At 39.7% G+C, this 14064-nt stretch overlaps 1 protein-coding gene across 1 annotated transcript in view; it reads right to left on the bottom strand.

The window, feature by feature from the left end:
- The window catches only part of tmx3b (thioredoxin related transmembrane protein 3b), a 48915-nt gene that overhangs the window by 16785 nt on the left and 18066 nt on the right, over positions 1-14064 (bottom strand). Inside the window, exons 11-13 of the mRNA XM_042510784.2 lie at positions 11612-11669; positions 11342-11395; positions 4254-4310 (exon numbers count right to left, since the gene is read on the bottom strand). Coding sequence (XP_042366718.1) covers positions 4254-4310; positions 11342-11395; positions 11612-11669 — 169 coding nt within the window. The remainder of the gene's footprint in view (positions 1-4253; positions 4311-11341; positions 11396-11611; positions 11670-14064) is intronic.

Genomic DNA, 14064 nt, shown 5'->3' with positions numbered 1-14064 from the left:
GATGCTATAATTTTACTGTCGCTGTGCTTCACTATTAGCGCTGATCTTTGTGAGTTTGAGTGTTTTTGCAGTGAGGGTCATTTGCACAAAAAAAGGGTCCAATTTGGCACCAAATGTATTCACATTAACTCATTTAAATATGTGCAAGTAGCACAGGAGCACAAATTCACTTGGCAGCAGTTAGATGTGCAGGTTACGCTTTCCAGGTGCTTTGAGAATTACACGGTCTCTTTTTGTCTTATTTGTGCAGGTTTAGCCACAAAAGCCATGCAATCCTTTTCTGAATTCGCCGACAGTGTGCAACTCAGGGGCTTTATGGGTCTGTGCCGGTCGCAGTTAAAGAGAACTTCACAAATTACGGCTGACAAGTGAATCATAGGGAGTCCAGAGGAGAGCAGCTCTGCATTCACACTGAGACTTATACAAAACATATACAAAGAAGCCCAGTAGTCGAGTGATGTTGCCACAATTTCTGCAGAAAACACAGAAACAGAGACACAGATGCTGCACACTCCACGGCCCACTTATTTCGACAAATCAGCAGAGGAATTACCAAACTCTGCGAGATAACGAACAAGGTCATATAAACAAGCAATCCCTCTTTCACAAGTCTCGCGCAACACCAAAGTCTGGCTTAGATAAGGTATCCTGGTGCTTAGACACACACGCCAGCACACGAACAGTCCATCACAGCACTGCCACCTCACATCCCTGCAGTGTTACTCAATCCAGCAACAAATTGCACACACACGCACACGTATCCATCACTGTCCCAATCCACCACCCAGCTGAGATCGGGAGTGCAAACACACACACACACACCCGCACGGTAGAGTCATCAACGCCTCACTAGTCTCTCCAGCTGAGATTTGCAATCACACGAACACACACACACACACACACACACACACAAACACACACATTTTGAATGTGTAGTCCATCTGACATCCAGCCTACTCCAACAGATGGCACCGATTTAAAATAAATATGGATTAGCCTATTCACCTCTGTGAGTGGAGACTACTGGGGGTTTGCCGCCCATAATTGATGGTCATATACTGTACTCCATAGAATTACAGCTGGCAGAAAAAACACATTTAAGACATTTCCGTTTCCACTGCCAAAAACAGCTGCCATACTGTGTAATTAGAGCTAATTGTTGTTTTAATGCAGGAGGAATTTTATCCATGTTTATTTGGATTATAAAAGGAGCAGTTTGGCGTCTGAGTAAACACTGAAAACTGATGCCAGCATGCCCCAAAATCAAAAATACACATTTTTCCTCTTACCTGTACTGCTATTTATCAATCGCACAGACACAAGAGTGGTAAGTGTGGTACTGCAGGAGAGCAAATAAGCCAATTTTCCAAAATGATGAGCTAATTTTTACAAATAAACAAAACCGAATCCATATGAGGAAAACTTTTGGCTAATACTTAAAGAGACAGTTCACCCCCAAAATCAAAAATACATATTTTTCCTCTTATATGTAGTGCTGTTTATCAGTCTAGATTGTTTTGGTTTAGCTGCAGAGTGTTGGACATATCGGCTGTAGAGATGTCTGCCTTTTTTCCCCAATATAATGGAACTCGATGGCACTCGGCTTGTGGTGCTGAAAGCGCCAAAAAAATACATTTAAAAAACATAACATCAATGTCTCTTTGCGCAAATCATGACCCAGTTACTCGAGATAATCCACAGACCTTGTTGTGAACAGTTTGATGTAGGAACTATTTTCTTTCCACAAAACTCCACCCGCCAATCGAATCACCGTGCAGAAGGAAGCGTGGCAGTGCGAGATGTAAACACTGATGGCGTCCTCTTCAGCTAAGCGGTTGAAGTTTGGTCGAAAGAAAATAGTTGCTACTTTCAATTTTGTCATAACAAGGCCTGTGGATTATCTTGAGTAAGCGGGTCGTAATTTTAGAGACATTGATGTTGAGTTTTTCAAATTTAAGTTTTTGGTGCTTTAAGCACCAAATGTTGAGTGCAATCTAGTTCCATTACATGAAGAGGAAGGAAAATATGTATTTTTGAATTTGGGGTGAACTGTCCCTTTAAATATGAGGCAGAAAATCCCCTTCATATGGATTTTTTTTGTATGTGTAAAGAATAGCTTTTCATTTTGGGAAACAAATCTGTGCGTTGACTATGGCGTTACAGCATTAGCCTGTGTTAGCATACAGGCTCACAGAAGAGGGAAACAGCTTGCCAAGTTCTGTCCAAACTTAAAATTACACCTACTAGCACCTCTCAAGATCAATAAATAACTTGTTGTATCTGCTTAATTAACATATAAGAAGTAGATTTTTATATTTAAAAATAAACAACAGTTTGTGGCTTTAAGAGTTAAATGGTGAAATAATGCCCTGATGGATGTGCTACTTTAAACTGATGTATGCTAACTGCGTGCCTTTTAGCGCCACATTTAACGCAAAGACGCGAGTGGCATCAATCTTTTAGCAAGAAAACGAAACATTGGAACAATCCTTTAAAAAATACGAATACATATGTTAAAATTGAATAAAATCCAGGTGCAAACTGCATTTCAAATTATACCATTTGCATTCCAAACAATCTGAAGTTCACACATTTTCAGACTTTTTTTTGGTTGTTTTTTGTAGTGGGACTCAGTGGGCTCATTATCTGCAGTTCATTGGTTCATTTTCTTTTCACTTTCTGTTACCGGAGGCATTTCTTGAGCTTTAATTATTGCGAGAGGACTAATTAAAAACCCTCACTGTAAACTGTGATAACGATTATCGCAGTGTGGCCAGGAAACATACATTTTGGATGCATGGGGACATAAAACCTTGTTGAAAATCGATCAATAAAAAGACTGGTATTTGTCGATAAAAACATTAAAAACTGAAAAACTTTGCAATCATGAAAGTTAATGGAAAAGAACTTTACTTGTGCGCGAGCTGAGACTTTCTGCTGGCACTCATGTTATAAATGTATTAGAGGTTCAATAAAAGTAATAGTATACAAATGAAATGTGTGGTAACAACATTTCTCGTCAGTCATTGTGATGACAAGCCTTCTCTTCGTCACGCACTTTTCAGTCACCTCACATCTCTTTCGTTCCATATACAGGGTTAGCCATAATCCTACGTTTAAACAGAGGCAGAGACAGCCTCGGGCTCAGAGTGGTGCTCACGTTGTATGTGTGTGTTCATGAGTGTGTCTGTGTGCCTCTGGTGAAAGCAGGGGCAGCCTTACGCCAGACAGACCGCTGCCAGAACACAGTAATCGCTGTGATGACAGAAAGCGGGATAAAAAGCCATCAGATTTATTTCCATGGCTCTCCTAAGGGAGAGAATTAGTGGACATTGACAGGCCAGGATTTCATTCCTCAAAGGAGGGCAATTAATCCCGCGCTGCAGCGGCCAAATTCAGGCCCGTAAAACCCAGCAGATACATATTGTATCCACTCATACAAAATTAGGCCGGCTAATCACCTCTTTTATCCTTAAATATAAACATTGCCTGTCTAATTTCGGCTGAGCACCGGGAGCCCGTTGTTTGAGTGTCGTCATATTTCCAAAACTGTACTCACCGACACACTTTTAATTACGCAGGACTTAGGAGACCATGTCTGCTATAATCTCCCCTGTACAAACAATAATGTGCTCAAATCAAAATAACATCCTGCAGCGGCCTATTACGCGCGCAGATTCTCACACTAACACTCACAACATTATACAAAGACACACATAATTAGATACTGTACACTGGTATATACAAAACAGACACGCCAACTGCTGCAGCCCCGCTGGCCTGTAACACTAGCGGGGTTCTAATTAAAAGTGTGGGATGTCAGTTGTGGGGCCTCTGAGCACGACACACCAGCAGTCTGCTTGGGCGCAAAAAGCTGCTGCAGCAAGGCTCTCTGCATCATTAGCGCTGCTCTTTGACAAGCTATTAAAACACATGAGCGCTATAGGTTTAATCCATGCATGGCCTTATCCGCAAATTCCTCTTATATTCTTGCCCTCACGCGAGAAGATTTGTGGGAAACTCGTGTGCTTTTTCATGCATGCATGATGGCGGGGGGTCGAAATTTCCACTAAAAAAGAAATGACAGTCTGTCTGTGTAATTGACTTCTCCACAAGAGAGCATCCTTAATGGCAGAGGCTGGTATTACAAGTCAGTCCAGACCTGGATAAGTAGCTGACAGAAGGTAATGCGAGGTGGAGAAAGAAGAGGGTGACATGAGAAGAGAGAGCTGGGCTGGATTTGTGACACTCACCCCATAATGAGGCTGTTAATGTAGTCGTTCCCATCCATGTGGCCAAACTGGAAGTCCCTGGAGATGCAAGACAAATCAGTGGCATGAGAAAGTGAAACAGTGCATCAAAAAAACATACAACAGAGCAAAATGAGCACTTTTTGCTGTTTCGGTGGAGTGCATAAAATTGGGGCGCCAAGTTTCCAGCACAAATACAAAAAGCACATTGAATTGAATTGCATGTTTTTGCTATGGAAACTGGGATTTTGTCACTGCAAGAAAAAGAAAAAAATCCCCAAAGCTCCGTCCTGTGCTGTCTCCTGTTTCTCATCTTTTCCGCCACAGAGGAGACTCAGGTGATTTATCTAAACGATAAGGCAGGAGGAGGAATTCAATTTGTATCTCATTGTGCTGCACTATGTCTGAGCAGAGTGTACTGTGGGAAGCGAAGGGGGGGCAGCACCAGTCCAGGAAAGCCAGTGACTTCCACTGAATGACTGATTATGTGGGCCTCTACATATATATTATATTCATACTGAATCATGGCCACGTCTCGCAAGTTTGTCCCCTGGGCGCTAAACAATAGTGCCTGCGCTTATATCAATGACATGATTATGAAGAGACTCAACTACATAATAAATCCAGCGGATGCAATAAAAAAAAATCAGTCTGTGTTAGGGATAATATTGCTGACAATAGTGGGCCAAACTGGGAATAAAGCTCATCAAAAAGTCGGTTTGTTACTTCCGCTGTGAAGGCCGCAACAGTGTGAGTAACGGATTAGCTGGAAAAGACGGATGGTGGAGCGTCAATATTGAGGCGCACAAAAATGTGTTGTGGAAATCAAATTCTTTTTTACTTTATCATCACTATTTAAAGACCTGTTTTGAGTTTGTCTTCCCTCCCACTAACAGTGACACTTCTTGGCCAAACCACTGAGCAGACTGGCCAAGTGGGGTGACTAACTAAATGAAAAACATGGAGCAAGTACTATTTCTGGTAAATGCTTTGATTTGTCTATAAAAGTTAAAGATTTTGGCTAAATGTTCCCAGTGGAACTGTGCAATAGTAAGTTATTCAATTAACTTCGGACATTTTTGTGACTGAAAGCGATATTCATTGATGTTATCAGTCGTCATGTGGTTCCGATGAAAACAGGAATGTTTTCTGAAGCCAGATTCCCACAGAGATACCATTTCTGGGAAAATCGAAGTGGGGGTTGTAGCCATTGCCAAATAACCAACGGCGGTTTGCATTTCACAAGAAAATTCCACAGTATAACTACGTCACGCTCATCACCAGGAGGATGTAAGCTCTCAGAGATAAACTACAACACGTGGAGTCTTTGCTGACTGGAATAAATTATTGAACAACCAATGATCTTGTAAAAACAGTATGTTTTGGGAAATAGTATAATAGTAGTGGCTATGGGGAAAAAACGCAGTATAGCTGCACTCTCTACCATGACAAATCTCCAATGAAAGCTTCTAATAACCACTGGACATGTTTGAGCTGGAATATGACCCGAAATTGGGGAGAAATTAACAACATCTACAACTAGGATTACATATTTCCCTGATGTTAGCATGTAGCTACTTGTAGCAGTGTACTTGCAGCTAGGAAATTATTGTAATTTATGGTGTATAAATGCAATTTCTCTTATTAGAAAATTGCCACTGGTCATGTGCCAGTAGGAATATAATCCGAAATCTGGGACAAATTAACAACATTTGCAACTAAGATAAAATGTTTCATTTCCATTAGCATGTAGCTACATGTAGCAGTGTATGTAAACACGCAGCAGCGTGCCTGGAGCAGATGACCAGATACAGAATATCCAGCATGGTCTGGCATCATCCTGTAGCTTTAGTAGAAAACACATCAGAAATAGAGTATTCACATTTGCTCATAGAGATTACTTTTACAAATATTTACCTCATTATTTCAAACTTTGACCAAATTTAAAATGGTCATCCGACATCATAATATTGTATATATTACAGAAAATGAAGAAAAAGCATTACAGGTCCCCTTTAAGGGAAAGGCATCTTTGCAGACAGGAATTATTCACTGAAGATATAAAGATCATATAAAAACAGTATGTTTTTAAAACAATAATAAAGTTCAAGCAACCTTCTGAAATATTTTATGGGATAAATGCATCTTTCAAAGTATTCAGATTATGAGATTTTGTTTAAAAATGAGCCTGGACAGGATATTGGTAAGTACTGCATTTCTGTTTATTAACACTTCCACTGGGCCAGTGGCTTCAAAATATTCTTAAACCTGCATTTATTGATTTATTTCGGCCACATGCAGCACAACGAGCTGTTAATGCAATGTTGACCTTATAAAGTTGATATGAGAAATGTGTTAACAAACAGTTTTACAACATTAGGATTCATTTAGCTTTAAATTGTGGTCTTCACCCATCAAGGCACTAACTATATTTGTTGTTCGGTGCTGGGCAGGTGGCTTACAGTGGATTTATGAGGGCTTTTTTGCTGAAAACAGCTGCCTGCTGCGTCTGGAAGTGGCGGGTGGTGAGACCGAACCAAATCAGTAAAAACGCAGACCCCAAACCAAAATAATTACCTAAAGGACACATTAAAGCTCCCTTTAGTCAAGGAGGACTACAGAATATAATGATAATTGTCTGTGGGTTCGAAGGACATCTCTCACATTACATATCAAATCAACTGACCCTTTCGAAATCCCAAAGCTCTGTTGTGCAGAGTTTTTGTAGTTTCAGGCCGCCAGCAGTCACTTTAGTATGTGATGAAAGGGTGTGTTCACAATTTTAACTATTCTGAACAAGATATAACATCGCAAATTGAGGCTTTTGATCCGAAGATGAAGAGACTATCAGTCAACATCGCTCCAGCACTGCGGGTATGTGCCCCTTTTCCCCTGCTGGGGATCAGTTAAATACTCTTTGTATTTATTACAGAAAACAGACCATGGTGCTGACTTAACGTTAATCTCTCTTGGCTGTATAAAGTTACTTCTTCAGGCACACAAGAGATAATATAAACGAATGTTAGCTGTGATCTTTTATGGCTAAAGACAACTCACGTCATCTGAAAAATATGTCGGCAATCAACCCATATGTCCTTTTCCAAATCCCTTTAACGTAACCACTGGAATAAAGAGCAAATAAATCTGGCTGATGTTTTTTATCTGACTTTATCTGTACTAATGTGATGTTACGTGACTTAAAATGTGATTACATACATAATGTGTTCATGAAGATTATGAAAGTCCCCAGTCTTTAATTTGTATTTTTTTGTCAATATAGACGAGCCCAGCACATAGAATATCTAAGTATAACAAGAAACGGGAAAGTTTCCATTGGCCTCCAAGCGGGTGGATGATATAATGTGATATGTTTGCAATATACCGGTGCTGACGATAACTGTGATATTTTAAAAAATGAAATAGTGATATCATGTTAATAATATGCATGACAGAACAGTGTATTTAATGCTGCAGCTCTTAAATACTTTCTATTTCTTTTCATTCCTGCTTTGTTTCCCTCTCCACAACCTACACTCATATTTTGAGCGTAACGCTTACAGAAAAAGAGACAAACCAACAATAGATAAAGATAAATTTGACTGATTTGACTGAATGCATCGCCATTAGAATATTTTTAATTTTCTATAGTTATCGCAATAATGTGATTGTGATCGTTGTGAGCTTGCTCAACTGTTATTGGAGCACAGAATAAAAAGTGAATAGAAAGGTCAACTGTAAACATAAAAATATTTAGTGCACCTTTAAAAAGTTCCAAATTTTAAAGACGTTGTCTTTTCAGGAAGTTATATCATCTGAAACTTTTAGAGTCCAGGGACCATTTATGGACAGGTCCATGTAAATAAGCTCTCTGTGATGAGGTTTCTTGTTTCACGAACCTTCTGTGCACCAACTGGCACATGAAAGTCAAGACAATAATAACTGGTGCTGAATTTCAGCCTGACACACACCCACTAACTGACGAAATCTGACTTTCCCACAAGTGCAATTTGCGAACATGTAGGCATGTGCCTTTCTCCCCCCACACAAAGACTAGCTCCCTCTCAGATCTGCATTCATTGTTCTGTCAAAATGCTACAAATGGTGGGTGAGCTGAACACCACCACATTTATTGCTGCATCAAACAGCTTCAGCACATTCAAATGTCAGTCACCACCTATGATCTACAGTCTGTGCGCTGTCGCCACCCACCACCGGGGGCGTCACTCGAGCCCACAACTTGTAATTACAAGTACCGTTTAGGTGTGTCAGAACATTGCAGGCAGCTCTGATCTCAGTGGGGCTTCTCAAACTCTAAAGCCTTCAAATAAAAAACAAGCAGCACAGAGTAGCAGTCCAATTGATGATAGGAATCTGTGTAATTCAATCAGCCCTAATGGGGATGCTCGGAGAGGGAGAAACACTTTGATCATGGCGGTTTGAGATACACCTCTTCAACAAAAAGCAGAAATCTATCTGATGAAGCAACATGGTCAACGATGGGGCACAGTGAGGAACTTCAGCGCAACATAATGATGAAAATGTAATACATTTCTTTTATTAATCCTTTTGAGGAAATCCTCTTGTCGCCTGCCGCCCGGTGGGGAGTGATCAGAGATACGGGTCGGCTACAGAACAGCTACCTTAAAGCTGATTTGAATTCAAGCCACTTCAGCTTCAACCTGGGTCCTCCAGCTAAAGGATGACCTACCTACTGTACTCACTAAATCACCCTGCTGCTGCACACACGCACCAATTGTTTCAGGGGCCCCATGTAAAAGGTCCAGTGTGTAGGATTTAGGGGGATATATTGGCAGAAATGGAATATAACAAGTATGTTTTCTCTAGTGTATCATCACTTCTTATCCCAACTCGTCAAATAACGCCACTTTGTCAGTGGACCACGTCCAAATATGATGCTCTAGGTACACTTCCGTGTCAGATTTGGACGTTTTAATTTTGGCTTTCCACATACATTGTGTCTTTTCAAAATACATTTCTGTTTTCACAGGAACAGTGCAGTTCTTATCATTACATACATACAGTCTGTTTCAAAAATAAACTTACCTCAGATAAACTTCTTTTAAGGTTAATTTTCCTTAATTTTAGCCAACAAAAATCCACGGTTTGGTTTAGATAGAAATATAATGGCTTGCTTTAAAATAAGTATGGTTTTTACGTAGCATGATACACATATTATCACACTAAGTTGTGATTAAAATAAGCAAGCCATTGATCTTACACCGGACACAAACAGCAGGCTCCTGGGTGAAAGTCTGATGTTTGTTTGACCCATCCTCTCACCCGTGCTACACAAAAAAAAAAACGTTCTTACTATTTATGCTACCGAAGCTGCCCACGTCACTACAAAGTTCCCCTTCAGTGCATCTCATACCGCTGTGAAGGGTGCCTCTGTGCACCAGTGACAAATTAAGTGGTATTTAACAAGCTGGGTGGTTGCCTGCTGTATCAACAACTGCTGTGATCCGCTGCATATCAAACCGCCACGAAAGGTACGTCTGTGCATAGTATCACTGATAAAAATCACTGATAAAGCAGCGATATTTGAGTCGGGAGTGAGAACATGCCGAAAAATAAGAATCATATTTTTGTTACAAGCCATTTATGTTAACATCGGGAGCCGGCCCTTGTCATCGGAGCCCCATGTTGCACCAACATGTTTCTACAGTAACCCAGAATGGACAAACTAGACACTAGTTATAGATGGGGCAATTTGTGTTTTCACATCGCCAGCTGTAAGCAGCACTGAAAAGACACTTCATTTTAATGTGGAGCTTCTTTCAGTTTAAATTACTGGAGCTGTTTCTGAGGAGAAGAGCTCTGCAGATAATTTGGCTCCTGGTACAAACCTCCTGTGTGTCTAGTTAAATTATAAAATTTAAGCACACATGGCGGCCAGTCTCTGATGAGCCGAAACAGCATAAGAAATTGATTTTTCAACATGAAACTGCATTTTCAGTATATTACCAATTTAGATGAGTTGTTTGTTTTGAAGAAGAGAAGATGTCTGTGGATCATTCAGCTTCAGGTAAAAAAAACCTCCTGAACAATGAACACTAATTCTAACTGGGAGAAGTTTCAGACGGTTCATTTTTACACCCTTTACTTATGAAAATAGATACAGCCATGTCTCATTTATGTTAGATAAAAATAATAGATGAAGCTATAGCACTAGAGGGCAGAGTCAAAAGTTTTGGATAACAATAAACGAGGTGCAGGAGGCTGTAATGATGCACCTTTAATGGAGGCAGTGCTGTAGATGGTGGTGCTCTGTGCGGCCATAAAATAAATACATAACAACATGTGGATGGAGAATTCTTCTCAATATATTACAGATTCCTTTTGCTCCATTATTTTTTAAAAGTATTTGTCCTCTCCTACAGTTGTATCGCACTTGAATTACTCTACACTGCCCCTATTATGTCCCATGGTACTGCTCCGTCGTCTGTATCCTTAAGCTTTCAGAATAAGTGCACAAATATGGACGAAATAACAAACAAAGTATGAGCAGAGGGCTCCATTCGTGTTCATATACAAATGTAATATTGAGCATAAAGAGCCCTAAATCTTACGCACTGCCACTTTAAAACATTTGGTTATGTGTGTTCTTGCATCATTTCTGTTCCCCGCCTGCTTTTATTATGACCTTTACAGTCTTCTTACAGCGACAATAACAACAATACTGCTGTGAAATTATACATCTGGAGTGCATCTCCTCTTTGTATTCACTGCATTGTTTAATTGGTTCCTCTCCAGTAAGAGAACAGGTCGAACAAGGCGGAGCGCAACACAAACATCCCATCTCCAGTCAGAGCCGGAGAAAACAGAAATTATGCATTAATACAAACCGAGCTGAGTTTTTGACTGACAGCTGAAAAGAACACCTATATTTGGAAGCTGACATTTTGCATAATTACCTTTCTACTGAACCTCAACCAAAACAGACGTGCCCCGACAAAGGCATAAACTTGCTCGCGAACAGACAGGCAGCGCTCCCCGGTGAGCGCACCAACCTCGAATAAATGTATAAATTGGATATTCATCTTTGACCTCATGGCGTATCCGTGCCTTACCTGTTAAAATGTTCTCTGTATTCCTTCGCCACCCTCTGGATCAAGGTCTTTAATCTAAAAGCAAATGAGAGGAGAGAGAAACACTACATGAGTCGGGAGTCTAACCTTTTTGTTTTTAGACCGAAGCCTGTAATTTGTGGGAAGATCCAAACAATAACAGCAAGTCTTATCTTTATTTGAAGGCTGTGCACTTGGGCACAACTATGGTGTGGGAGTGTGTGGGAGTCATTTATATAGAGCCACGCTTTTTAATTTCAGTGTTCTTTGTACCTGCCACTCTCCTCTGTGGGGTCCTTCTCATCGATGACTGCAATCGCCACCAATTTGCCTGAGGTGGCAGACAGGGATTACAAATCACAATCGCACACACAAAAAGAGGTTGAGAAGACAATGGCAGGCAGATAAGAGGCTGTGGAGGAGACGAATCACCTCTCAACTGCGGGACAGAAAGGGAAGAGGGTACCGAGAGCGCTTTATTCATTCATCACTCAAACATTAAGTTAGCTTAGGCTTTCTACTTGGTTGAACAGGAAACAAGTGGTCACTTTCTGGCAGAAGAGCTATTTCAGTGCCATTCAAAACCCAAACCCACGACACGACAAATAGGTCTACTTAAAAAAAAACTGTTACACAACTTAAAAGGTCTGTTATTCAGACTTCTTGTATTGGTTTGAGGCTGGAAACCTCTTGTTGTTGGGATGAGAGAACCAGCCTGCCCCCTGGTGGTCACTGATGGTGGTTATTGAAGTTATGTAAAGGAAGCGGACAGCCTGATGTACTTAAACAGAGAAATATTTCACATGCAGATTGTTGTGTAAATTGTGTGAAAAGGAAAGACTTTTGAAAGTGTTAGAGCTTCTGTTTGTGAAAGTACTTGCAGCTCTTCCATATGCAATAATCACATCAACATAATCTCAAAATAACTTTGATTGCATTGTTTTGAGGCTGTCGGGGGGATAAAAAGGAATACAGTGAACAAAAGTTTATGTATCATTTACTTTGTGGTTTTTTTCCTACATCCTCGTGGGAATACAACCTGCAAAAATGTGCATAATTAAGTCTTTGTAGTGCCTAACTAGGTGCACAGAATCGGCTGTTGATGTAGCTGTATCAATTATTCATATACTGTCAGAAAAAAATAGATCTAAACTCATATGTTGCTCAACTACAGGACTTCTAAGCCAAAATGTTTTCAACTGACGCCGATGCCACAATCTCAGGTTAAAGGAATAAAATGATCATTTGTATATTAATCACTCACCCTGTTTTACGTTGAATTTGTGAAGAAATTTTTGTTTTTTTCTTCATGCCTTCATGAAGAACAAAGAATACGGCAAACATTTTTTTAGAAATTTAAGTCGTAGGGGTCCACATTTAACAATAGCAAAACTACGTCAAAACATCTGTTTTCAAACTCCAACACAACATGTGCAGTATAATCACAGTCTCATTTAACCAGTCGTATGCTCAGTACTTCCTAAACTAGGGTTGCAACACTATGAAATTATTGAAAATAACTAATTACTCCGTTCTCTGTCCAGTTGCATTTTTTTCCAGTATCGTAGATAAGCAAACATACATGGTTAACCGTCTATTTTCATACCATGGTAAACCTTGAAACCGGTACATCCCTGCAAACTTATCCCAAACACATGTATTTGTGCTAAAATATCATAATTTAAATCACTTCCAAACTTGTTGGCCATGTGTGCCATTCATTTGCAAGGTCAAAGTTTTTAAATATAGAAAGGTTTTAATGAAAATGCGTGTACTCAGGAAGTACTGAGCATTCAACTGGATAAATGAGACTTGGATTATGCTGCATGAGTTGTGTGACATTTTATAAACCGATGCTTTGTTATAGTTTGCTGATCTTTCCCCCCTTCTTATCCAGAATTTTCTTTGTTTTTGGGTTTACAGCGGAGGCATGCAAGAAAAACACACTTTTCTTCATGAATTCAAGGTAACACTTGAGTAACTGATATACAAATGATCATTTTGTGGTTGAAGTATTTCATTAAAACAAAAGGGGACCACTTTCTCATTAGTCACTATATAGGAATTGTACAATTCACCTTTACTTAACACATGATAGCATAGAAATGCAGGAGAGAGAAAGAGAAGTAAGACATGCAACAAAAGGTCAAATAAAACTAAAAACTGCAGTTATATGGCATGCACTGTAACCACTGACTACCAAAGCACTGCCTAATGACTAAAATGATGATTATTGATAATGATTACTGATGCTTTACAGCTCAGTCATAACCCATTCTATATAACATTCGCCAGTTTTTATTCTTTCTTTGTGATAATAATGTAGTTAAAATGCTGATAGACTATAATTATGCATTGATTTTCACTTTCTGGTATGACTGTGAGGAGAAATGTTAATCAAGACATTAACAATTAGATTTAGATTTATGTAACTTATTCCGGTAAAAGCTGAAAGAAAGAGCTATTAGTGCTCGCACCCTTCACTGTGAAGTGATGTAATCCAATTGACAAGACATCATCTAACAACTTTCAGGCATGGTGTTTCTTAAAATCTGCTGAGGTGTATTTATAGACTGGACCAGCTCATTTTCTAATCCATGGCTGGTGGACTGGATGTTGTTTATTCAGCTGACTGTGTTGAACGGACATCTAAATCCAGTGATGATGTGCCCAAAGTTTTGAGTTTATGGGCCAAATTTTGAGAAAATTCCAATCTTTCTGTGCAC

The sequence above is a fragment of the Plectropomus leopardus genome, chromosome 21 (assembly GCF_026936395.1).
Source record: "Plectropomus leopardus strain MGB_pleo_1.0 chromosome 21, ASM2693639v1, whole genome shotgun sequence".
Lineage (NCBI taxonomy): Eukaryota > Metazoa > Chordata > Actinopteri > Perciformes > Serranidae > Plectropomus > Plectropomus leopardus.
This window is presented reverse-complemented; position numbering and strand designations above follow the sequence as displayed.